Source organism: Cardiocondyla obscurior, linkage group LG22 (genome assembly GCF_019399895.1).
Source record: "Cardiocondyla obscurior isolate alpha-2009 linkage group LG22, Cobs3.1, whole genome shotgun sequence".
Taxonomy (NCBI): domain Eukaryota; kingdom Metazoa; phylum Arthropoda; class Insecta; order Hymenoptera; family Formicidae; genus Cardiocondyla; species Cardiocondyla obscurior.
Window position 1 is genome coordinate 3,939,152 of NC_091885.1, and position 26,093 is coordinate 3,965,244.

General features: G+C 41.8%; 2 protein-coding genes and 1 long non-coding RNA gene across 4 annotated transcripts in view; 1 reads left to right on the forward strand and 2 right to left on the reverse strand.

Moving 5' to 3' along the window:
• On the reverse strand, nt 1-21,164 carry LOC139110975 (uncharacterized). Of its 2 annotated transcripts, none has more exons than XR_011547128.1 (7): nt 21,084-21,164; nt 20,647-20,843; nt 20,445-20,552; nt 20,292-20,332; nt 4,621-4,759; nt 3,812-4,446; nt 1-3,517 (listed from the first exon to the last, which is right to left on the reverse strand). It is a non-coding gene; the product is annotated as an uncharacterized lncRNA (long non-coding RNA). The 2 variants fall into 2 exon arrangements; XR_011547127.1 differs by having other exon boundaries at nt 21,060-21,138.
• Nucleotides 1-24,891, forward strand: part of Cda5 (Chitin deacetylase-like 5) — a 59,153-nt gene extending 34,262 nt beyond the window's left edge. Inside the window, exons 2-16 of the mRNA XM_070670977.1 lie at nt 6,477-6,651; nt 9,020-9,115; nt 11,143-11,464; nt 12,241-12,296; nt 12,865-13,019; nt 13,306-13,475; nt 13,601-13,650; nt 14,370-14,501; nt 15,175-15,216; nt 15,482-15,675; nt 18,179-18,404; nt 19,758-19,887; nt 21,874-22,181; nt 22,517-22,715; nt 23,047-24,891. Coding sequence (XP_070527078.1) covers nt 6,477-6,651; nt 9,020-9,115; nt 11,143-11,464; nt 12,241-12,296; nt 12,865-13,019; nt 13,306-13,475; nt 13,601-13,650; nt 14,370-14,501; nt 15,175-15,216; nt 15,482-15,675; nt 18,179-18,404; nt 19,758-19,887; nt 21,874-22,181; nt 22,517-22,715; nt 23,047-23,211 — 2,420 coding nt within the window. The 3' untranslated portion in view covers nt 23,212-24,891. The remainder of the gene's footprint in view (nt 1-6,476; nt 6,652-9,019; nt 9,116-11,142; nt 11,465-12,240; nt 12,297-12,864; nt 13,020-13,305; nt 13,476-13,600; nt 13,651-14,369; nt 14,502-15,174; nt 15,217-15,481; nt 15,676-18,178; nt 18,405-19,757; nt 19,888-21,873; nt 22,182-22,516; nt 22,716-23,046) is intronic.
• The window catches only part of LOC139110970 (adenylate cyclase type 10-like), a 5,980-nt gene continuing 1,048 nt past the window's right edge, over nt 21,162-26,093 (reverse strand). Inside the window, exons 4-6 of the mRNA XM_070670973.1 lie at nt 25,730-26,011; nt 25,189-25,350; nt 21,162-21,395 (exon numbers count right to left, since the gene is read on the reverse strand). Of these exons, the coding sequence (XP_070527074.1) occupies nt 25,195-25,350; nt 25,730-26,011 (438 nt within the window). The 3' untranslated portion in view covers nt 21,162-21,395; nt 25,189-25,194. The remainder of the gene's footprint in view (nt 21,396-25,188; nt 25,351-25,729; nt 26,012-26,093) is intronic.

Consider the following 26,093-nt stretch of genomic DNA (forward strand, 5'->3'; position numbering starts at 1 on the left):
AAAGTTTCTCAAATTAGACGCCGGTTTTCTATCTTTTAATTAATTAAAGTCTCAATCTCGACCCAAATCTCCAGTTCGATACGAACTCTCGGGCCGTCACGCGTTCCGCGTCACTTTTGGCAATCGCGACGCATCGTTCGAGAATTTCTAGGTCGACGCGCGTCTGTGAGACGTTCTGCTTTGACATTTAGGTGCCCTGTGTGTCGGGTGCAACGTTCCCGCGCTAACGTCGCGTTCTCCAAGTCGCCGTGCTCCTAGAACGTATCATTTGCGGACGATACGACGTACCGTATGACGCACTAGAATGTCGCCGGCCGTGGATACCCGATTGCATTACATTTCGCAGGCGATTCCACTTCCACCGTCAAATGTCAGCGATGGAAAATTGCGTCACTATGCATGTGAATCTCTTATGTAAGACCGAGATGCGTACACGAGATAGATAAAAAATAAGGAAAAAAAAAAAAAAATACGCGCGCGCCAGAACAAACTCACCGTGTAAGAATTTATAACCGCGGATTCAACTCGCAATCCTAAACAATTATACGTCGTTAAAAGTCAATCGATTTTTAATTAATTATTACACGAATTACGAAAGTATTTCACGTCAATAAATACCTAAAGCGTCAAAATGATTGGGAAACTCGGCGCCGAAGGCTGGTTACGAAAAGCTGTCGAAAAGCAACGAAGAACCGTCTTATATTAAATATTCATGAACTCTCTTTTTAAATTCCTCGAAAAGCGAAGTCGCTCTAATTGGACCCACCCAAAGAGGTCGGATCGGACGGGAGCTGGAACGGCGGCTGAAAGTAAAATTTCGGACCGCCCCGCGGGCAAGGACGGCGACCTTCGTCGTCGCACTCAGGGCCGCGGGTTGCGGGAGAGCTCGAGGCCGACCGCGGCAGACCGAGAGAGAAAGAGAGAGAGAAAAAGAGAAACGGGATCGGGATACCTCCGCGTTGAAATTAATTCCTCTGACGTCAATCGCCGCGCGCGTCCTTCCAGGTCGAGGACGTTCGTATCCCCGGCCGGCTCTCTTTCCCTCGTTCCGGCGTTTCCCGGCGACCTTCGCGACCGAATCGCTCTCCGGCCGATGGCTTCAATGTCGCCAGGAAGACGACGTTGCCTTTACCCTCCCCCTACCGGTGAACGCGCGATTGCAGCCGCGTCGCGTACAAATTGCAACCTATACCTCTTCTTGCCGTGCAATTTCGTTCGGGCGCAACTTCCACCTGCGGGTCTGAATAATGAACGTCCTTCGCGTATCCGCAATGCGCCCGTACCGAGGGGGGGATTACGTATGAGGGAATTCAGTAAAACGTACCACACTTTCCTGCGAGAAGAAACTAAATTGCACGGGGAGCTGAGCGAATAGCTGTCGCGTGTTTTTAGTCTCGTAAAACTCGCGAGTACATTAGCTCGCCGGGTAAAACTCCATCGCGCCATCACGCCGTCGCGAATTAACAGGGCGGGGGGAGGGAGAGAGAAGAGGGAAAGGGTAATTAATTTCCTTGCTCATTCCGCGCGACCGCGCGCGGGCACTTAATTAACCGCATTCTCTGGAAATCAATCCTGCAATGCCGATCTCTCCTTCCTAGTCGAGGCGGCGAGATCTCCTAAACCTTTTTTTTTTTCTTCGCTTCAGTCGTTTAATTTTAATTCTTAAATAGCACCCCGACTTAATTTCGGGTGTTTACTTTTTAAATTGCAAATGAGTATTTCATTTTTCTTTTACTGATGTACCTTATTTTATTTTCTATTTCGTGAACGTTAAGGAATATTAAGACGCGTCGCGACCCGGCTTCTCGAAAGCGAAAATCCGTCGGGAAAATTATAATAACGCTGTTATTTTGCTCACGTGTAACGAAAAAAAAAATCCAGGCTCGCGTCCCATCGAGAGACATTGAAAAAGTCGCGGACGCGCATCTTCGAGCGCTTATTTCACCTCGCTTTCACGACCGCGCCGGCTTCCGGTCCCCCAGTCGGCCCCTTTTCCCTTTTCATTTTTTTCTTTCCTCTTTCCGCCTCATTTTCCGCCGATGATTGTAGCAACGGAATACGCGAACGCGTTTCCGACCTAACACCGATACGCCCGGTTCTTCGGCCGCGCTCTCTCGCGTAGCCGCAATTATCTCGGATTCCGGGGGCGCTTATTAATCAGCCCGGCCTCTGTAATCAAAGGGGAAAACCTCGTCGTGAAAGACCCTCGAACGCTTCCTCTTGCGAGAATGCTAAACCCTAACGAAACTCAGGATTGAAACGCGAGATCCACGTATGCATATCCGCGCGCGGAGCACGTTTTTCCTCTCGCGTGTCTCTCACGTGTCTGCGTGCCACGTCGACGGTCGGGAAAATTAATGTTCCGCGAGTTGTCTTCTTCGCGGACAAGAAGTTTTCTATGTCCCGCACGTTCCGCGATACCGAGCGCTTTCTACTCGACGACGACAAGTCAACGCGAAGGAGCTTCAGTCCGGCATTTTTTTTTTCTCTCAACGTCCACAGCGAACGCAGTGGCAAAACACGGCTGTGGTCAGCTCGCGTCGTTAAGAACATGCTATTTCAACCAGCAGAGATTAACTTCAGTCTCGATTTAATCGACTGAAAATATCCCTAAATCACGACAGAATCCGGAAATAATAACTAAGAAGAGAAAAAGATAGATTTTTCTCGCCGCGGGTACGAGATCGTTTCTCAGGCCACGTATCTCGAACTTGGAGCGGTCCAGCAGGCTCGGACTTAACTCGACGTGGGTAGTCGACACGTGAGCGGCAAGGTCGACCAAAAATCCGGCTACTTTTCCATTGCACAACCCGGCCGGCGCATTTATCGCGCTCGCGTTTCAACATGAAAGCAACGACAAGCGGCGCGAGATGATATACGGTGGGCAATCACGTTACGCTCGTACGAAACCGTAAATGTTTACGACACACCGCGGCTCGACTTGCCCCCGCATCCGAATAAATAGATTGTGAGCATAATTCACGGCAACGTCGACATGCGCTTTGTTCGCGTAATTAATGGACCCGCTATTTATCGGGGCACCCAGGTGAAATTATTAGCTCCTCTATCTTTCTTTCTCGCGAGCAGCGTGGACTTAAATTCTCGGGGATGAAGCCTCGAGTTGGAACGCGAAGCGTTCCAGGCGTGAGACCGCGATAAATTATTTAATTTGTGTCGCATATATTACGTACTTAGTCGAAATTAGCTAAGGTTTATTTATTTTACTTGACGTGTGTATTTATTTTAATTTAGAATTTTAATTATATATATTTATATAAAAAAAAAAATGTCAAATTGAATCGAATTAATTGTTGATGACGCGCTTTGCCGCCGATGCAAATTGGCTCGGGGCATACTTTTTGTGCCACGAGATTAAGCGTCTGGTTCTCTCGCTCGGGGCATACTTTCGTGCCACGAGAGTAAGTGATATATTTTTCCTAAAACGCATTGTAAAAAATAACATGCGACTCACCGGTCGATGCGCAGCAGCGGAGTTACGGCAACAGTATTGATGATACTGTAAAAAACAAACGTAAAATTAAATTGTAGAGAGATTAATATAGATATTTATCGTATAAAAACAAAGATAAAATATACGCGCCTTTAATCAATTTTTCAATTAAACGATTAAAAAAAAAAAAAAAAAAATTTTAACTATTATCTAAATTTCTCAAACGTTAAATTTTTCTAGAATTTCAAATATCTTTTTCTTTATTAATTACTGAGCTATTATTTTGATATTAAAGGCTATCTCAAAAACGCAAAATTTTAAGCTTTTGAAAATTAAAAAAAAGAATAAAATGATTCTTACCGAAACGTTGCTCCGCCAAAGCATGATGCCCATATCCCGGGACTGGTCCTCCTCTCAGTCATCTGGGCCGGATCTCTCTTCCGCGCACAAGACACTCGCGGCACTCGCGAACGCGCGCGTTAATTGTGACTCTAATTATTCGCACGGCAATGTTCGTAATGGCGACATTCTCGTTTAAAAGATTTAAATAATCAATTTCGAACGCCCGATTACTTTGCTCGGTGTTCGCGACAAACCCCGACCGTGGTTCGTTCATTCGATTAATCGGCAACGGACGATACATGAAATTTTCCATCGGATTTTTATCTAAGCAGAACAAAAGTTTTGCTTAGATAACATCCTTGAAGTACAGCATACAGGAATGATACAGAATTAAATATTATACAACAAACTACAACAATTGGTGTTAATTTTTCTACGATACGCGAAGCTATTTTGTTTCATATTGTTTCATTATATAATTTTATATTTTATATTTATATTGCACGTAATGTATTTAACGTTTTAAGTTAGAATATTATTATTACCGATATTTTTTCGCGAGGGGGAGGAAAAGGGTACCGTATATTTTTTTACGTATAACGTGTTAGTAAAATAAAACACATGCGACCTACCACTGCAGTGGAGCAACGATCCTGTAACAAATAAATAAAATTTAAATTGTAGATATTAAAATAATACTATCAAAGTTATCAATTATTTAGATCATATTAATAAAATATGATATCTGATTGTTACGAAAACGATAAAAGGTTTCGATAAATATTAAACGAATCTTAATTTTATTAAAATAAAAACTGATTGATTACCTTGGGGTTGCTCCACCGATGCCTGATGCCTCCCTAGACCTGCTCCTCCTCTCAGATCGAAGATGTCCAGCCAAGGATGACTCCATCCTTCCACATTGCACATGCAGTTAGCCATTCGCAAAGACCACGACCGGATAAACTGTAATCACGAGAACAGACTATTAATTAAAATATATCGCGCGTCCTTAGGCAGCACTCGCGTTCATTAAATTCACGCAAAAAAAGCCTCCGCCCGATTTTACTAACAATTCTCGCGAAGTAACACGACCGACATGACCGAGAACTTACCTATAATACAAACTGTAAGTAAGCGACGAAGTAGAAGACTGTACGAGCACGTGTCGAATTAACAACTACGACGCTGTGGGCAATTGCACGTGGCCACGCGAAGTGTTCACCTCGCGAACGTTTCACGCATAAAAATGTGCGACTGCGGAAGCTAATTCGCGTCAACGGATACCTTTAATTACGCAAACGTAGCCACTTTTTGGGGACACGTGGTAAGAGCTCTGCTTCCTGCGTAGACTACGTGCCGCGTGACTTTGACCTCTGCACGTGTGACGAGCACCCACGCGAGCTACATACGACGCCCCAACATCCCCTAGCGCCGAGTGTTGACGAACGCGCTCGATTACGTCCGACTCTCGTTGCATATTTCACCCTTGGGTAATCTTTCGCGTTACAAAGGAGTTTAGACTCCAACAATTATTTCCAATGTTACGACGACGTTAAATGAACTATTTATACTTCATCGATGTCTTATTTTATATGAAATTGGGAGAGAGAAAATTTTATCAACGATATCTTGCATAGTTACTCACGAGATCGATAAATTTGTATATTAATGTTTTGTGAAGTTAATTTATTTGGAAATTTATAAACGACGGTATCTGCGGCACGATCGTAAATCTTTGATTACGTATCACGTGCGATATTAAAAAACTTACTTCAGCTGCCTATTATTTTATATCGACAATAATGAATGAGATAGAGCCGCGAGAAAATAAATCTAACAGTTAATTAAAAATAAATCTAGATCGAGATGCAGATACATTTTCTGTATTAATTTACTTTCGACTCTAATTAAATTACGCACCGTGCATTCGCCGGGGTGTTTAATTAAACTATTAATATTATTACTCCACCGAAGACGACTTGTTTTACATTAATTTTAGTCTTCTTCTTCTTTTTTAAATTAATTAATGACGGATAATTACAATGTGGCACGTTTATGATCAGTTTCGCGAGTCATTATGTGCTCTAACTATCCCGCGAAATTAATGTGAGTTTATCTCGCGCGGATAATCCGATCTAGAGATGCAATAATGATCTTTACCAGGTCTTATAACAAAACGTTTTATATATCCGCACAATGCCCATTAATCCGCGCTATAACTTTCTTTGTTCCACCATTTCGCAACGCGGGCTGCATAAAAGTTTTATTTCGCAATTCCGCGGAGATCTAGGATCGGATAGGCCTGTGCAAGAGGCCATATGAGCTATCCGATAGGATCAGACGCATGTCCGATTCGGATATGTATTGTATCGTAATCGGATGGATGCCCGCGGGGGAATTAAAACGCGAATTTTAGATTTGACGATAGCTCAGTTGCGTCTCGGGGAGGGAAAAAAAAAAAAGAAAAACCCTGACTAGCTTTTCCTTTTAAAATAAATCCCCTTAAATTAACGCCACAAAATAAATATAAAAACTTACAATTATTTCGAATATTTATAACACTGAAAATTTAATCGCGATATTAATTTAGGAAGTTCTACGATTTATGGGTAAATTAATTAAGTTAATTTCGCACGCCGGCGGAATGAATTGATGACAAAAAATTCTTTTTTTGCTACAGGATGTCAGCGGAATACTCCGAGAAGCGCAAGAGCCAGCAGAAACGAGGCAGTCCTAGAGTTCGAGTGCCCCGAGGAATTCGGATATTATCCTCATCCGCGTGACTGCACGCAGTACTATGTGTGCGTTTTCGGCGGCGCTCTGCTGGAGTCCTGCACAGGAGGCCTCATGTACAGGTACGCGCGAGAAGCGCAAGACGTAACGTAACGCATAACGACATAACAATCTAATAAAGTGCAATGCTTAAGACGTCGAGCAAAGCGGCGAAAGCGAAAAAGAGCCGAGATCCGGAAAAGCGGTGTCGATATCTCATCGCTGTAAGAACCGTCTTTCAAAATGAATATTCAGCGAGGAGAAATCGAACGCGTCTCACCTTTGTTCCGCTCCGATTTGCGAAGGGAAATCTCGTGGAAAATCTGCGACTCGACAAGAAACGTCGGCCCTCGGTATCTCGCCGCCAGCGATTTAGCGTTTAACGTTCGGTAGCTATCGAGACGCTTGAAAAATCCACCGCGCGTAAGCGCGCTCGCGAGCGTCTAAGATTACGCGCGAGATAATGGGAGATGGTTGACGTGAAGAATTCTTCTGCTCGTTACCGGAGTTTCTGCCGCGCTCGGGGTCGACGACCGCGTTCGCGATCACCGTCGCGGAGCGAGAAGAGACCGAGGTGGGGAAAGAAGAATACCGTGGAAGCGATTCCGCGCCGCGCTTCTGACGACCGATCGGCTAATATGGATTGGCAGCCAGGTGAAATTGGGCCAGCGGTAATAAATAATGAACGTGCCGAATGAAGCGTAGACGCGTGCGATCGTGGTTAAAAAAAAAAAAAAAAAAAGATGTAGCTACGGCAAACATTGAATGAAAAAAATTAAGATTTGAAGAAGATGAATAAATTAGCGCGCCGTGATATCGCATATTTTGGGGCTTAATTAATTTTGGTAGAAATTTCTAAATTAATATTGTTTAATAAATATACTGAAAGTAATTGATCTTGAGCATTAAAAGTATTCTCGTTCAGTGTTTTAGTATTCGAAATAAATGATTTTGAGTGGTCGCTTGATAGGATTATTAATTTGGAAATTTTTATAAGAGAAATCTAAACGACAGGGACGAGATTTATAATTGTATAATTTACGGTGCTACAAATTGTACGTCTACCAGGTAATATTTCAACGAACGGGAGAATTAACGATAAATTTCGGTTGGAGGCACCTAGAAGTGTTTTTCACGTGGAAAAAGGCCGGATGCGCGCGCTCCCACCGTTGCATTACGAGATTCGTGAGAGATTTCGCGTCGGCGCGCGAACAGAGTCGCGCTTTCCCGCGGATCGAAAGACGACTCGTACTCGATTACCGAAAGCGATTACCTCGGAAAGAAAACGTATTCCTCCAAAAATTCGGAACGATTCAAACGCGACGCGATCGTCCGTCTTGACAAGAATTCGAATGTCTCGTCGGCGGCTCTTTGTCTCGCGAAACGAACTCGACAGCCTCGTTTGGCGCTCGGCTTACGCGACGAATTACTTTCAATCGACAACCTGGACTCGCGCGGTAAAAGGGGGTCGAACGCGTAACCCTGGAAGAAAGGAAAAAAAAAAAAAAATGGATTGGCCACACCTCGCTGGATACGAGCGAACGTGAACATGTTCGCCACGTTGCAGCCGGTTGACACGGCCCAAGGTGTTTAATGGCAACGCGACACCCAAGTACGGGAGAGATAGAGGCGGTTTTAAGAGCAGCGGACCAAACGTGGCTCTTGATGACAGACAGGTCTGCCCGGAGTTATCGGGAAACGTTATACTTTATAAACAATTTTTAGAGAAATTTTTTTTTAATTAACACTGTAACCGAATTATAAATAATTTATTTGGAGTATTAAAATCCCTGTCGTACAGTATTTTAATACTTGAAATTAATTATTTTCAGTGCCTTCGACAAAATAAATTTTTTTTTTTATGTATTTATAATATACTTAATATAATTATAATTTTCAATAATACTTTGACGGTATTAACTTTTCTTAAGAATATCTATAAAAACGTTCGGACGATGCTATTTATTTTAATATATGTTGCCGGTTGATTGCATGTAGAAAGGCTTAAGATAATCGGATGATCGGCTCAAGTGGACGACTCTCAGGTGTCACAGTGCTATTAAAATATCATTTATATCGCTGGATTATTCTCGTTGATTCGAAAATAAAAGCCCTGCACTTTACGCCGTATGTATGTCGCACGCGCGTTTACTCACGGCGAGGCAAAGGCCTTAATTGCCATGACGCGTAAGTGGCGGAAGAGAGCCGCGCGGGATAATTTTCGCGTAACCGAGGGAAAAATGCACCGTCGCGCCGTATATAAAGGCGCGTAATGCAAAATAAACGAAATGGGAAGCGATACGTCGTGCAAATGTAATTTTAATGACACAACAGGCGCGAGAAACTCGCGTGTTCGCGGACGGGTCTGCGTTAGCGAGTGTCTAATGAACGTTAACGATTCGATGCTGAGAAACTTGACGTGTTTGCCTCATTTTTCCTTTTTTTTTTCAGCCACGACCTGCAGACGTGCGACTGGCCGCGAAACGTAGGCTGCCCGGAAGGAGATTCGTCCAACAAAGAGGTCGAGGATGATCCCTTACTCGATAGGTGAGTTGCAATTATATATATATACTTCTGCATCTCGTTTAAATAATTAAAAAAAAAATTTTTACAGCGCAGTTTGTTAAATTACCCATGTACGAATGTCGCTCTTTTGCCAGAATAGTCCACGTGGCCCAGAAGCGGCATAATATTAACTGTCAAGGCTTGTTAATTGCTACTATCCCAAGAGTAAGACTCGTATTATTATTACGACATTGTCTCAATCTTGGCTTATACTGACCCAGAATATTAACCTCTGCTGGCAATTCTGATATCAATACTAGGCCAGCACTGAACCGTTATGAAATTCGTACATGGGTAATTATTAAAAAAAATTACTCTAGAGGCAAACCTGAAAATTCTTCCGACTTTCCGAGCTTTTTTATTTATTCACCTACAAAGCCATACTTCTAACAATGCATTTTGCTACGAAATCATCTATGAACCATCGTTTCTCCTCGTTCACATGACGCAACGATGGTGCATGGAAAACGATAGCTCCTTCGCAAAACGCACCTCGCGCGCAAAAACGTCGCGTCGCATACCGCACGTGAGATTGGGTTTTCGACGCGATTGCAGAACAATAGCCCACGTATGCGGGGCTTCACCCACGCTCGGGCGGCGGGATAAAAAGGCGAGAGTGAGAGTGAAAAGAAAGAGAAACAGCGGCGGGATCGGCGGGGGGGCTCGCAGGGAGAGGCAACGCCATTAGTCTCGATAGACCAGCCGCACGATCTCGTTTTCACGACGGCAAACGTGTCAAATCAGCATCCCGCGCGCGACTTCGCTCTCGAGCAGAAGGAAGAATATCGGCGCGATCCAACCCGCGGATGGAAAGATATCGGCGATATTACGCGCCGATAGATAGAAAAAAAAAAGAAAAAAAAAGAACGTACGGTCGAGCAACAGGCCTCGCTCCATTGTTGGAGGCCACTTCGTTCCGCCTGTAAACCCTCGCTTTCGTTTCTTATTATTATTACTCCCCCACCGACGTAAATCGCTCTAATTTGAAATCTAATTGTTGCCGGTAAAAAAAAACACCGCCAGCTCGTTTCAACGGCCCCGCTGCATTTCGGAGAATAGTATCGCGGAGGCGTTATTTTTTCGCCATTGTTAACTACTGTTATTGAGACGCGTGTGAAAATTAAAGAAAGAGAAATGAGACAAATGGTATTTTTATTGCGGCTGTCCGAGGATTAAAGAAAAAGAAAAAAAGAAAAAAAAATTGCGGGGAAAGCAAAAAAACGGACCGAGCAAAATTCAAGACGCACGTGCTGGAATTAATTAATTTGTCCCGTTTGTTACGTGAATAAATAAAAAACGTGTACAGAATTTGTACGGGAGATCGGATCTTTTTCAGCGAGCGGCCGGTAGTCTGTCGTTACGTAAATACGAAGTTGGGCAACGCGCTGGCTGGATACTCATTAATTGGATTGTGCGCGAGTAATCGGAAAGTCGGGGTTTTTTTTAGCTCGCTCTTTTTGAATTCTGCGTGACCTTGCAATTTTCAAATTTAAACCCTTAAGTTTGCGTCGGACCTGAGATCGAGATTGAATTAATCTAGTCAGTTAGAGAAGAGAAAACCAGCACTCGATTTCGGCGAACTAACTTCGCTCGGGCTCGTCTAATTTCAATTAAATCTCAATCTTAATCTCTAATCCGGCACGGGCTTTAAAAAGACAATTTCGCGGACTAAATACGATCGTCGATGCTCGACGTCACTCCGGGAAATTTTTAGGAACCGTCTCGGTCTACGAACTGCATAGAAACGAAGACGGCCACTTGAAATTCCGATCGCTCCTTCCTCGGCCGGGTATATTTATTATACATATTCTCCCGTCTTGTTTTCTACGCGACTCTTGTGGGAAATGTAGGCTCGTCGCTTGCCGCATATTTGCATGCAACCGCCGGCATTAACATTACATACGATACCGCGTTGAGTCGACATTTGTCGGAACATTCGGGGAAAAAGTCAGCTACCGGTCTCGCGATCGTGTCGAGGACGACGATTATATAATTCGCAAAATCCGCAGGTCCGCGAAAATCGAGACGCTGCAAGATCAGGCGCAGCAGCAGCGGCAACAGCAGCAGCAATTGCGAGACCAGCAGCAACAGCAGCAGCAGCAGCGACCGATTCAAAGGCAGCCGATCGCGGTGACAACCGTGTCGCCGCCGGTCTCGCAGATCACTGAACGGCAGCTGCGACAGCGGCAGAGGACGAGCTACCACGAGGACGAGTACGGACCGGCTTCGGAAGTCGAGAACGACAGACAGCAACGGGTCTACCGGGGACAACCCTCGACAATCGGCCAGGTTCAACGCGATCGCGACGGTCTGCGCCGGAACATAATATCGGTAAGTCGGGGTACGCTTACTATATTGAACGGAGAAAACTGGACCGAGAGAAAAATTCAATTAATTTCGACCCCAATTATAATTTAAATAGTTGATCTAATTATTTTTATTAGCAAGATTTTTTTCCTTTGAATTTAATCTTTTTTTTTTCTCTTCTCGAAGCTGAAAAGACAATACCACGGTTCCGTACTAATCGAGTCATTAATTTAAGTATCTTAAGTAATATTAATTGCGTCGATAAATTTTTCTTTTTCAACCACCGATTGTTTGCGGATTTGAAAAATTTTTAGATACCCAAGAATTTTATTTTATAATATTACAGCCAACTACCGAGCGTGGAAAATTACTTTGAAACAACCTAATTACATCTTAAACGACATTCTACGTAATTCAACAACTTATTAATAATATGCATAAATTCTCCCTTTAATATAAATAATTGTCGACAAATAATCCGATCGTTGAAAAATATGTTTTCTACTCGGCCAGAATGTAGACCGAAGTAATTATAGATGATTAGACAAATGTATGCGATTTTATTAATAACAAACGTGTCATAACGCCATTCAGTGCCGCAGCGGTCCGCGTCAATGATTGCGGTGATGTTGACGGTTCCTTTTTAGTGAAAACGCAAATAGAAAGTTGCATTGACTAGGCGACGGACGCGTCCGTTAACCGTCGAGCGTGAATTTTATCAATTAACGATGAGTACGCCAATTCAGAGATACATCTACGGAGGAGACCCGTTGAATTTATTATGTCGCGTGTGTTTCTAGGAGAGGGAGAAGGATAGCCTGGTGAGCGCACGTGCCCAAGCCGAATCTCATTACAGGTAAAATAAACTCACGATTCCCTTTACGTTCGCACCCTTAAAAGCCGCCACACCGAGAATTGCGTAAACAGTAAAATTTTAATTTTAAATTAAAATTGAAACAATAGAAATATTTGGTTAAATTTCAATTCTACTTTAACATTCAATACAATGATTTCTGTTATTTATTGCAGCGAGACTTATTTGCCTACGTTACGAAATATAAGTGCTCAAGTTTAGTGATCGATCCTCGTATTTTTTCTTTTTTTTTTTACGTCTGCCTTTGTGACTTTTATGCATACATGAATTTCGTGCGTGACGGTCTTTGGAAAAGAAAAATTGTTTTCGTTCGAGATTAAGTAAGACCTCTCGGTTTGGCCGTGATTTCTCCTCGCGAAACTTCAATACGCGTTAACGCAGAAATCGGCCGTCTTCGCGATGGTATCTCTCTCTTTCTTGATTGAAATTTACGTAATGTAAAATGATATTCCCGACACGCCGCGCATTTTCATCGTGAAAGCAACGCAACTGAGAGCAGAATTACGTTGCGTTATCCCTTTCGCCACGCTAATTTCTTTTCGCACTTCAGAACACCCGTACCGACCACCGAGTCGTCGAGGCTCTCTAAAACCCTGGCCTCGACCGTGGCACCGGTGCTGTCCAAGGCTTACTACAATGATCCCGATCAGAGCTATCCGTACTACACGATCTACGACGACGACGTTTCCATTTACAAAGACGACGGTAGGCAATCTTCCGAGTTACTATTAAAATTCGCGAACAGCCGCCGCGCTCGATAGAAGTGCTACTTTTGCAACTGTTGTAAAGTTTCTCATTCTTATTCTGAGCATATACCAATCAGATTCGCGATTTTTGCAGCAGTCGCAAAGTTATCTTTAGTAATAATAAAAGATAACGATAATTAGGTAATTAACTAATATTAATATTATTAAAATTTATTATTACTATTCTTTTTTTTTTTTTTAATTGACGGTGCGATTTTCATTAACCTTGCATTATTTTCGTACAGATTACAATCAATATACCATCAATCAGTCAGTGCCAGTGCAACAACCGAACGTGAAAATTAGCGAGGTGAACACGAAGCAATATCAGAAGCCTAAGAAGGTCGCCGTGAACGAGGCGGACAAGTACAATCTGAATCACGATGTGCAGGACTACGATATCTACGAGAATCAAGTACGAATACACGTTTCACGCACGTCTCCGTGCGATAACCGATCGAACAAGATTGATGAAATTGTTTTTCTCCCAATCAAAAAAAAAAAAAATTGTATTTACCCTGTTTCTTTTTTACATTTCAGGCTCAGCTGAACAAGAACAAGTACCGCATTTCTGACGGTCAACAATACAGGTAAGAAAATCGTTTTATTATCTGTTACGAATTTAAAACGAAGCTTTCTCAAACCACAAAGAATCGAACTTAAGCAATTCTTTTGTTATAATTGACTTTTGTGTAGCAATTGATTTTTCTTCGGCAAAACAACGTGTTATTGAATAATTAATTAAAAAAAAAATGTACGCGTTGTCCCTCAAGCTCTGTTATTTTAAAAGATTATTTCTCTCGTGCCTGTCGCGTCTTCGCTAATGGATTGATGCACCTCTCATCCGCGATTTGTCATTTAAAAGTGTCGATGTTTACACGAGCGCGCGATGTTCACGAGGCTGTCGCGTCTAATCACCATTTAAAAATAGTCGATGCGATGTCATTAAGTCGATTCAAGAGTCGTCCCGCCGGTTTTCATCCAGAATGCGATACGAATGTATACAAGAAACAACAAATCCGTGATTTCGCGACGTTGCGACTCCATTTTCTTTTACAAAAACTCTCAAATTAATACCGCCAAATATATATTAACAATTACAATTGTTAAAAAAGATATCGGAATTTTTTTTAGCATTAAAAGCACTAAAGTAAATTTCTTTTTTTAGTATAAAAAAAATTACTTATTTCGATTATTAAAAGCAAGCAAAAATTATTTTTGACGTTGAATGCGCCAAGAGTTATTTATTTGTCGGTACGAATTAAATTTCTACAAAGGGTTCTCGTTAATAATCCGTTCGGAAATGCAGGACGAACGTGCTTAGCCATCCCGTGGTCCACGTAACCACGCCGAACGTCATCGTGGACACCTTCATCCCACTGACCACGAGCACGCAGACTCCCAGCACGAGCAGCAGGCCTTACACCATCAACGCGCCAAGGTATAACGCACCTAATTAACCTTTCCCCCGCGATAAACGCGGCTTTAAATGCCGTGAAACATGCCCGACTTCGTTGCATTTACATCCGCGACGTGGAAGGACGAGGCGATCGGTAAAGCTTCGTTAATTTATCACGGCCTTCGATGCCAACTCGTAAATGATTTATTTCTATTCAAGACCGAATTTATCTCGCGCGTGATATTTTCAACGAAACCCACAGCCTCGCCTTTATTGTTTAAATCTTTTTTTTTTTTCTTTAATTTAAATCGCGCGGACTTCGAGAGGACGTAAGTTATACATATCCGAGACAGGTCGAGGAGTCATCGCGAAGCGCGACGGATAATTCTTGTTAATTAGTACTTAATACGAATTACCCTCCTGGATGGAAACTTAAACATAGATTTTTTTTTTATATATTAATTGCGATCGGGTGGCTTAACGAACGTGCTTTTCACCGTGCCAGGCATGCACACGGCGCGAAACGCGAGAATACACGTCCCTGTGCCGATTTCCGTCGGCCGAGACCCGATTTCGCCCGGCAAAACGTAGGCCCCTCGCTTTCTCCGCGACGCGGTAAACGAGCGTTTTCCTTATTTCGCCGGCAGCCGGAAGTCCCCCCTCGGATTCTTATCTCGCTCCAATTTTCCTCCCGTCTGCTTCTTTCTTTTTCCAGCCGAGGCCGTCCGCAGCAGATCCACCGAGGCACGGTGCCGCCGTAAGTTCATTGTCAATTCACTTTCATCAACGGGGCATGATTTGCCCGAGGAATGCACCGCTCATAAATCCGCGCCGAGCGTTTCCATGACGATGGAACGTGCTACCGAACGCGGCTCACTTTCAATCGGTTTCTCGAACGCGGAACAACGCGCGTGTAATATATGCCGATTTGCATTATATACCGAACTTCCGCGGAGCAGAGCTCAGCCGATTTTAACGCCTTTTTTTTGGGATAGGTTCGTTTCTAAATCGATCTCTTTCAGACGATCCCGACCCACCCTGAAGCCGTCCACCGAGATAGTCTCGAAAGCGCAGGAGTTCGTTGACATCTACAGGTACCCGCCGGTCAGACCGGCGACTATCTACCCCACGCCCCAGGTGGACAAGCCGGCGGCAAAGTGCCGAAGGGACGTCTGCTTACTTCCGGATTGCAGCTGCGGAGGCCCCGATATCCCAGGTAATTTAACGACGAGGTGATGATCAGCTGGGCAGACCACGCGGTCCGCCCACTCGCGTAGCCTTTGCCAGAAAATCGCCGGAAGTAAAGGCCGAATTACGTGATTAAAGTCGCGGCCGAAGTGACTGCGAAACTGCAGGAGCGTTTCCGGCGAACGGCACGAATTAACTCGAGCTCGCGATTCCCAAAACGATCGGTTCGGTTATTACTGTTCACTTATTATGTAGACCGGAAACGGAGGTTCCGCGAGAGTCAGAGTAATACGCGAACGGAAAAGATTCGAATTCCACGTGCCGGAAGTCCGGGTCGTCTGTCGGGTGAATGAAAATGAGGAAACGGGGACGTTTCGACGTCTTTCGAAAAACAGACGAAGGTCGTCGATTTTTAGATCTCCGATCGACGTGTCGCTGCAGATGATTTAAGACTTTTTTCTTCCTCCCTATTTTTTTCTTAATTAAAAAATAAAAAAAAAAAGGGGGGGGAATACGTCGAATAATTTACAACGACACGTTGAACGAATCTTCGATTGCCTCGCCGACGAAACCGGATGGGATTGTCCAGCAAAGGGAAACGGGAACGTGATAAAGCGGGATCTGATATCGCGGCCGAAACGTTCGGCGAAAGATCCGATTGCGCAAGCGGTCGCGCGCCGCGAATGTTAAGTTTGACGAACGGTTTAGACGGCCTCGCCGTGACTTTCTCCGATTCTCTAATGTTACATATGTACGTACCGTCCGTTACATAGTACGCTCGAAAGTGAAACAGATCTACGGCCGACACGCTCGCGGCGGCGCGTGTCGCCCTTCGAAATCGAAAGCAATTTGCATTACCGGAAAGGCGCGGATTTGAACGGACGATCGGTGCGCGATTCAGGACCGGTTCCGAATTATAGTCAAACATAAATTTGCTACGCTGTCACAATATCGCTACGATAATCTGTTTGCTGGGTCGCTTTTTTTTTTTATTTTAATTAATATAAAAATTGTCGCTTATTGATTGCGATTTAAAAAACGACGCGTGCCCGGCGATCGCATCCCTAGCTAAACGAGACAACTATGACGCACAGGTGGTATTCCGCACGAGCAGACGCCGCAGATCGTTCTGCTAACTTTCGACGACGCCGTAAACGACCTTAACAAACCCTTGTACAGCGAGCTGTTCGAAAACGGCCGCAAGAATCCGAACGGCTGCCCGATCGCGGCTACTTTTTACGTCTCGCACGAATGGACAGACTATAGCCAGGTGCAAAATCTCTATGCAGACGGCCACGAAATGGCGTCTCACACCGTCTCGTAAGTCGTAGAAACGAAAGCAAGAGCGGAGGCTCATTAACGCCGGTGATATCACACGCCAGAGCGCTGATTTAACAAAAATAAATCAACACCAGCGGAGCATCGTACGTCATCATCGTGTGCGATTAATGTACTGATTTCTACTTGTCGCGGCCGTTCAACCGCACTTTTCGACAACGCTTCGAACGGCTGTTGAACTGGGAAGGGTTTCATTACCGTGGAGGATTCTCTAATGCGGCGTATATTAATTAGATCCGTTGAACTGATAAAAAAATTAATTCTGCCATTGCTATTCAGATTAAATAAAAAAAAAAAACAGATATAACAGTGCTTGCTAATTATTTATCTACTTCGGTTAATTTGTCATCATATTCAGAAAATTTTCACCGTAGCTACAAGATAATTTTTTTCTTTTTCTTTTCGTCTAATTAGTTCCTCTAATAGAAAGTTAAATTTTTTAATGAATTTAGGTATTAGAAATGCTTGAGAAACCTTTTTCTCAGACTTCCTTGAATTTCAAATTCCAGAATTCACGAGCTCTTTAAAGTTTGATTTGATATACGAATTACCGTTACGGAGAAAGGAAAGATTTTTCTTTTCGAGTTCTCCGACCTTCGAGTGCTTTGGCTCGGTAAATTTCTGTCTCGAGTACCTCGGGCACTTCTCGATGATCGGTTGTAAATCGCTCGCAAACGTCCGCCGGCTACTTTAACAACGCTTGCACCTTCGAAAGTGGCGTCAGCAATTAGAGAATCCTCCGTGGGGACGATGAAAACGCATATTATCGCGCGTAGCCGGTGAAACCGTAAGCGCACCTACGTCAAACGGGAGATCGCCGATCTCTCGAACGAGGACCGGGGGTTCGACAGTAACACGTCATAAAACCGTTGCGGTTTCACCGGCACGACACACCTGTGTCGCGTATACTAATGATGTGTCGCGTGTACTAACTCCTCTTGTGTTCTTTCTTTTCACGCCTCCTCATTCCTATCACGCGCTAACCGATCACACATCCTCACACGTGTCATCGAAAAAAAAAACCATCCCATTCACGTAAAAAAAAAAAACAAAAAAAACAAAAAAAAAATCTTAAAAAAACATCTGCGACACCCATTACAACACAATCTCGAAATCGCGTCCCAATTCTTTCGCTCCCCCCCTACCCTTTACCCCGAATTCCGGTCCTGAAAACGGGATCCTGGAACAAACAGGTGACTACCTACCGGAGGAGATACCGCAGATCGTCCTCCTGACTTTCGACGATTCCGTGAACGACCTGAATAAGGGCCTGTATACCGATCTGTTTGAGAAGGGCCGGAAGAACCCCAACGGCTGCCCGATCTCCGCCACGTTCTACGTGTCCCACGAGTGGACCGACTACAGCCAGGTTCAGAATCTCTATGCCTCGGGCCACGAGATTGCCTCCCACACGGTCTCGTAAGTAACCGGAGTCGTCATTACGGCGATACGCGAAGAGAGGTTGCGCGCAAATTTTTATTTCGATTTAATTAAACGTGCCGGGAGATAAATCACGCAATCCCGCGGCGTTGATAATCCCGCCCCAACAATTTGTTTCGTCTATCAGAATCGTGGATCGGACAATTTTTTACACCTTTCCACGGCTCGTGTTTGTTTACCGTAATTAATTATATTTCCGTGTCAGTTGTTGAGCAATCGGGAAGAAAAAAAAAAAAGAAATCTCTCGAGTCAAACTCGTTGATTGTACATTAATTATGTAATTAAATATCAGTTTCGGAGTACTATCCGCAATCTATGTTGGCGGTAATAACGGTAATTATAAGCAAAAATATGCAGCGTTAATTAGTGGTGTTGTCAAATTGCTTTCGTGCGATTAAACGCTGCTCGGTTTTAAGCAATCCTACTCATTCGACGATCACGTCATCACGTTACTAACATCACGTGAAGCAATGCAAATTAATTGTCATCATTAAAAGCGTCGAATAATTATCGCCTTTTTTACACGTTTCGGCGTTAATACCAATCTCTTTCATTAATTAAAAACTCAGCCTCGCCGCTTGCTGGACCAATCGCTTTTGCTTTAAACGTTAGATAGTTCAAACGATAGCTCCACACGTTCGGAAATTCTTTAATTTTGTTTCGTTATCGTTTTCTGCGTTTACATACAATTTACAAGAGACGTGTAAGCGTAAAAAGCACGTAATGCACGTAATGCACGTAATATCGTGATATAATATGCGCTCGTTTGGCTCTTACGAAATCATCGTCATCTTTCGTACATCAGCTGTCGATATCGCCGTTTTGTAGTCGCCAAACGAGTCATGCTTACGTAATTGAGATATACAGGGTGTCTCAGCCCATGTGTAAAATCCTATACAGATAGGTAGGTCTTAGGGAGATAAATAAAAAAGTTCTGTAACATTTTGTAAAATTCTCAACCGTTATTGAGAAAAAAATTAATTTGTCTAGCGCAAGAGCGACAAGGAAGCTGCGGGCGAGTGAGCGCGACAGGCGATTGGCGCCGTCGCCTATCGCGCTCACTCACCTATAGCTTCCTTGTCCTCTTGCGCTAGACAAATTAATTTTTTTTTTAATAAGTATTGAGAATTTTTCAAAACGTTAAAGAACTTTTTTTATTTATCTCCCTAAGACCTACCTATCTGTATAGGATTTTACACATGGGCTGAGACACCCTGTATATATGTATATATATATATAAATGAAAGGAAAGAAAAAAAGAGTTTCCGACGTGTGAGAGAGCCGACTCCTCGTAACCCGAGTGACCGACACGACGATAAATCCTTTTAACAGGCACAGTTTCGGCGAACAGTTTTCGGCGCGAAAGTGGGCGCGAGAGGTTGCTGGGCAGCGCGAAATTCTAGCTGCATACGGAGGTGTCAAGCTGGAGGATGTTCGAGGAATGAGGGCGCCGTTCTTATCGGTAATAATTTTCTACCTCTTATCGCTCCTACTTTTTTTACTTTTCTTCTTCTTAATTTTAATTAAATATTATTTATTTCTTTTGCGTTAAGTTCGTATCGGACTAGATTGAAATTGACTGAGCTCGACAGAAGTGCTACTCTCGCAAATGTTGAAAAACTTCTGTCCCTGACTAGAGTACGCTTTTAAAATGCGAAATTAAAATCTTAATTTATTTTATTTTTTTTTTAAACGGCGTTAAATTGAATCTAATTTATTATTGTCGTTTGTCTCTCGCTTAATTTTATCCCGTGAGAATAAGTGTTACTTAATTTTTATTAAGTTGTGAATTTTAATTATTACTCTTTCACAAATAGTACATTTTTTCCCTAAACGCAATATTAAAAAAATATGTGACTGACTCACCGATTGATGTTTAGCAGCGGAGTTATTCTGCTATAATAATCCTGCAACAAACAAATACAAAATTTAAATTGTAGAGAGATCCAAAATTTGTACGAAAACAAATTCGATAATGCAAAACTGTTAATTTGTTTAAAAGTAAAAAATTATATTTACCACGGGGTTGCTCCGCCGGTGTATGATGCCCTTCCCTTCCTGGGCCTCCTCCTCCTCTCAGAATAGAGTATCGGATATCTTGCCTTCGCGCACAGGACACTTTCTTCACTGCAAAAACAGAACTCGTGTTAATAAAAAGTCGTGAGAACTAATTATTGAACATAGCATTAATGTTTATAAAATTTACGTAGCAAAATCTTACATGTAATTACTCGGATGCTTCTCCCGGAAAAAGACGGTCGACAATTTGACCTGCGATCGTTTGTCCACTTGTCGACGACCAGACCACGTTAACTTTTCCATCGGATTTCGATCTAAGCAGAATAAGTTTTGCTTAGATAAGATCCTTCGGATGCTAGAACCCGCCTCGACACGATCGTATCTGTGGTCCGAATTAATCTGTAACATAAAATTAATTGATCATCATACGATAAAAATATACGGACGGCGTATGAAAAGCTAAATTGTCGCGTTATAAATAACAAAAAGTAAGTGTTCGCTTTACAAATACTCTCCACATAAAGATTATTATACGCAGCATCTAGTTCGCGGTGGCCGAAAATTTTATTCGTCGAATATACATGACAAATTAACCTAACATTTTTAGTTACGTACTTAACACCGTTCTGTGCGACGTACTTTATTCAATCCTCGGCTTCCAGGCTCTCTGCCGACCCTGTTGACTCTCCTTCTCCCTCTCTGGCTGTCCTTGATCGTAAAAAGCAACATTCCCCGAGGAACGTACTAGCTACGAGCTAGCTCAGTGAGCACTGCTCGGATTTGTTTGGTATCTGACCTCTGCGTGTTTAGCGAGCTGCAGAAAGATTTGTACGCCAAATATTATATTGAATACTATGTCGAATATTTACGCTGATGTATATTACGAACCTGCAAATGGTCGATATGCCGCGGTACTCATCGAGTCTATGATTTACACTTTCCGTAACCAACCTAGAAAAATTAATACAATTAGTGTCAAAATTTATATGTGTATGTTAAGTTCGAAAGAACAAAAGGCATTTAAAGTGCCGTAAAACAGTTTAAATGTACAACAGAAGGAGATGCGCTTACTTAAATATTGCTTAGCCATCGTCCGGCGGGGGAATGGAAGAAGAATGATCGCAGCGGCGCAGCACACCGGCGCGCGTGCGCCGTCCGCGCTTGCAAGCGCGGAGCGCGCACTTTACAAATATCTAGAGTACAATTTTTACAAATCGAAACGAAGCTCGCTGAAGCAGGTATCGGTTATTTCTCTTCTAGTTTGCTGAATTCCAGTTCAATTTCAGTCTTGATCTCTAGTCTGATCTAAGAAGAACGCGACGACAGCCCTGAAATTATCCACCTCAACAAAAACCCCTTTGTAAGATCGCGAATGATTTCGCCAGCGTTCAGGGTAGCAATTAACGAGTGTGTAACGATGTCTACACAGGTCGGAGGGAACAATATGTTCAAAATGCTCTGGGACACGAATTTCACGTACGACTCTTCCATGCCCATCTATGAGAACCGGCCGCCCAGTTGGCCGTACACGCTGGATTACAAGCTCTTCCACGACTGCATGATACCGCCTTGTCCCACGAGATCCTATCCAGGATTGTGGGAAGTTCCTATGGTAATGTGGCAAGATCTCAATGGAGGTAGATGCTCCATGGGAGACGCCTGCAGTAACCCACCGACTCCGGACGGCGTATACAAGATGCTCATTAAGAACTTCGAGAGGCATTACACGACTAACAGGTCAGTAAGATGATTCGCGCGTGCGATTGTTAGACAATCGAGATTAATTCGCGGAGAAAATTTCTCCGTTCGACGCTCGTATTATTTACAATCGTTACTTTTACATAAATTTCTAATTTTGTTTCACAAAACTGCCATAAAGCTACACAGAATAATTATTTAACTAAAAAAAAAAAAAAGGTTCTTTTTCTTGTATTTCAGAATTGAAAACTTAAGAATTAATTTGTGAGAAATATTTGTAGTTAAATAATGATAAATAATTAAAAATAAAGTAACAAAATTATAGACACTTAAGAAATAACTGACGCTAATATTTTTACAATTTGTGACTGCAGGGCGCCTTTCGGTTTGTTTTACCACGCCGCTTGGTTCACTCAACCACATCATAAAGAAGGTTTTATATCGTTCCTCGATACCATTGTCGCGATGGACGATGTGTGGGTAATTACTAATTGGCAGGCCATACAATGGATTAGGAATCCGACGCCTTTGGCGCTTTTGCACACATTCGAGCCCTTTGGATGCCATTATCCGGTAAAAATCGCAGTCTTTCAACTTTTAAAACACCACACGTTTTCCTTTTTTCCAAGCAAATTGTAAAAAAAATTTCTAATAACACTATTTCTTATTTAAACAAAAAATTAAAATACGAAATCGTTTAAACGTTAACTTTCAGTGAATGTAATTAAAACATATGCAGATAATTGATAATTACGTAATATTTTAAAATAATTCAAGCTTAAAATTGCTTTTCATAACTAATAATATTTCTAAAATCCGTCGTTTTTAATTTACAATTATTAAAAGCTACTTTGATTGCGTTTACTTTTGCACAGCCTTTTATTTTATAACAAATGTAATTTAGGACCGACCCAAGAAATGTAACAACGCGAAAGTCTGCAATCTTTGGCACAAGAGTGGCGTGAGGTATATGAAGACTTGCCAGGCGTGTCCGGATATCTATCCCTGGACAGGTAAAACCGGCATACGTAGTAGTCGCATCGACAACGAAGTCGACGCCCACGAATAAGCCACCGAGGGAAGCTCCGAATCTCGTTGCGACCGGGAAGGGTCCCGTCGAACGATCAGCGAACTTTCAGACAATGCGAATATCTAAAAGACGCGATCGACGTGTTTAATCGTGACTTTCATCCCTTAGGATGTCTGGGAGTCGCCCGAACATCCGAGGAAAGCTTCCAGCGTTCCCGGCGTTCGGAAACCATTCGAATCTATCTGACGCTGTAGCCTTTTGAATTTAGACGTAGGCATCTTTTGGACTTTCGCATTGTTTGAGCAGGCACCAGCTGCTTCCAATTTACACCAAAACTCGGATAGTTTTCATTTGTGACGTCGTTCTACCTTCTCTTCAACATTTGCTAAACAAAAAAGATACAGTGACATTACGGGTTCGAATTATCTGAGCTTTGGGGTAAGTGGAGAACAGCAATTTGTACGGGCGTGTGCGAAGGGGGAGGCACTCTTCTGTTCGGGTAGGTAACTTCAAGTATTACACGCGAGTGTCCGAAGGGACACATTCAGGCCGAGTACGCCGATGCAAGTTTTACGCCGAGATCCTGCAACTGCAGTAGATCTCTGAACGAAACGAGATACTGCCTTATCAATAAACGTCTTCGTAATTAAATAAAGACTTTGTAAGCAAAACTCATCTCGAGAAAACAATAATTAGTACGCAAATTGACACACAGATTGTTTACAAAACCAGAATCTTTAATCTTTTAAACACCCATAGTTAGATTATTAAATAAATAAGTAAAATAATTAAAAGTAAGATTGAAGCAGAAAAGAAACCATTTTTAATATTAAAAATGCATTACAAGAATTAATTTTTTTTCTGAACTCTGTTAAAAAAGTTTAATTTTTTATTTTATAAAATTAAAACATAATTAATTTTTTTGTCAATTAATATTCAACAATTTGTTGCAAAATTAATTTTTATAACGTCCTTTTTATGACAAGAATAGGTTTTTACGTTTCAATCCCATTTCTAATTATTTTTTTCTGGCTATTTTTTGCCTAATGTTTGTGTCATGAGCTTTAATAAATTAATATTAAGTGATTATTAATCGATTAATAAGTTATATTCATATTAAAAATTAAGCGATTAGATCGAAGAGTTAAATATATATATATTAAATAAATTTAAATTAAATTAAAGATATTGTTTCGATAAAACAAAGCGAAAGAAATCGTGTGTAAGATTGCGCGGAATAAACCTAAAATCCATCTTTCTTCCTTTATCTCTTTAAATCCCAACGGAAAGAAAGCCTATCAAAGAATTTCTTGAATTTATTTTTTTATCGCTTCTTATCTCTTTAGTTTTTTCCCCCACCACTTTTCTCTTTGTTCCTCTTTTTCTCTATTCGTTTCCCTACGTCTTTCCTTTCTCGAATTCGCAAATATCCTTGGCGTACTCGGCCAAATTCGGCCAAATAGAGCAATTAATTAAATCGCAATACGTAATAATTAATCGTCGAGATGTGAAAGTAAACGTAGGTCGCCGGAGACGTTCGTATTTAAGCGGGGTTTAATCGAGATCGAGACTCGCCATGGTAACTCTGTAGAGAACAGGACGAAAGCCGAGAAAATACCATTTCGACGAGGTATCGCGCACACGAAGAGATCGTCGTGTTTACTTTCTAGAACGTAAAGATGTAATATGCCTTTAATAAATAAATATTTCGCTAGAAAACTTTTCTTTTCCCGTTTTTGACCAGCAGACGTAACTGCGAATCGCGATAAATTAATACTATAATAAATAGATAGGAGATAATAGTATGCTACATTAAGAGAAAAATATAGTTACTTTTGGACCCAATCATTTATAATATTATAAATAAATATAATAATAACTCAATTATAGGTATAATTGACTCAATCATATTTATCGTTAATTATAATAACGCATTATATAATTATAAAATTATAATTGGGTTCAAAAATAACTGTACTCTTCTCTCAATGCAAATAAGAGAATGCGTTTTCATACTTATAGTTATAAATGTGCATCCGGCGTTGGTAGGGGATAAAGAATGGTGGACCAGGTGTCGGCGTTAAAGTTAGAGATACATTGCCAAGCCAAGACGTCCTTCGATTCGATATGCTCTAGCCAGCGTTGCGATATACTATCGTAAATTTTCTCCCGCCACATCTGCGAAAAAAAGTTTAGAACTTTTTTATTCATTACTTAGATCTTAATTATTTGTTAATCATCAATAATCGCCGGCATTGCCATTAAAAACTAATTATTTGAAAATTAATTTAATCAGTTATGTACTTAATTAGTTTTGCCAAGAGACGAGTGTTAAGTTCGAAGCAGCTGAGATTATCGGATCTCAATGCAATAATTATAAAAAGAATATTTTAAGAAAAAAGATTTTTTTTTAATTATATATAACATTATATACAATATTAATACATTAATTTATAATTAATGAAATAAAAAAATATTTTTTAGATAATGTTTTAATTTTAAAAAGTAATTTTTTAGACAAGTAAATTATTTTTTATTTAATAATTAAGTTTACTACCTTTCTGTTTTGTATGATCCATGCCATTGTTAATTGGTTTCCCTGCGAGATTGCGCATTTCTGTGCTTTGTTCAAATAAAATCGTACGCTCGACTTGCAGCCTCGAAGAACATTCAAGTACGCCATCAACAGATAAAATCGTGGCTTTATGACTTTTGCGTGCTTGGACACGTTCTTAAGACATTTGATATTGTTGAAAATGTTTTGTCTTAAGATCTGCAGCTCGTTAGAACGTTTTATATTGAGGCAGTGTAACAGCATCAATAAATAACACTCGAATTCCTGCAACATTTCAGTTTAGCAAAGCGCTCTATTAATTCAACATTATGCATTTTATTGCTTACGTTAGACAAGAACTTTTGTC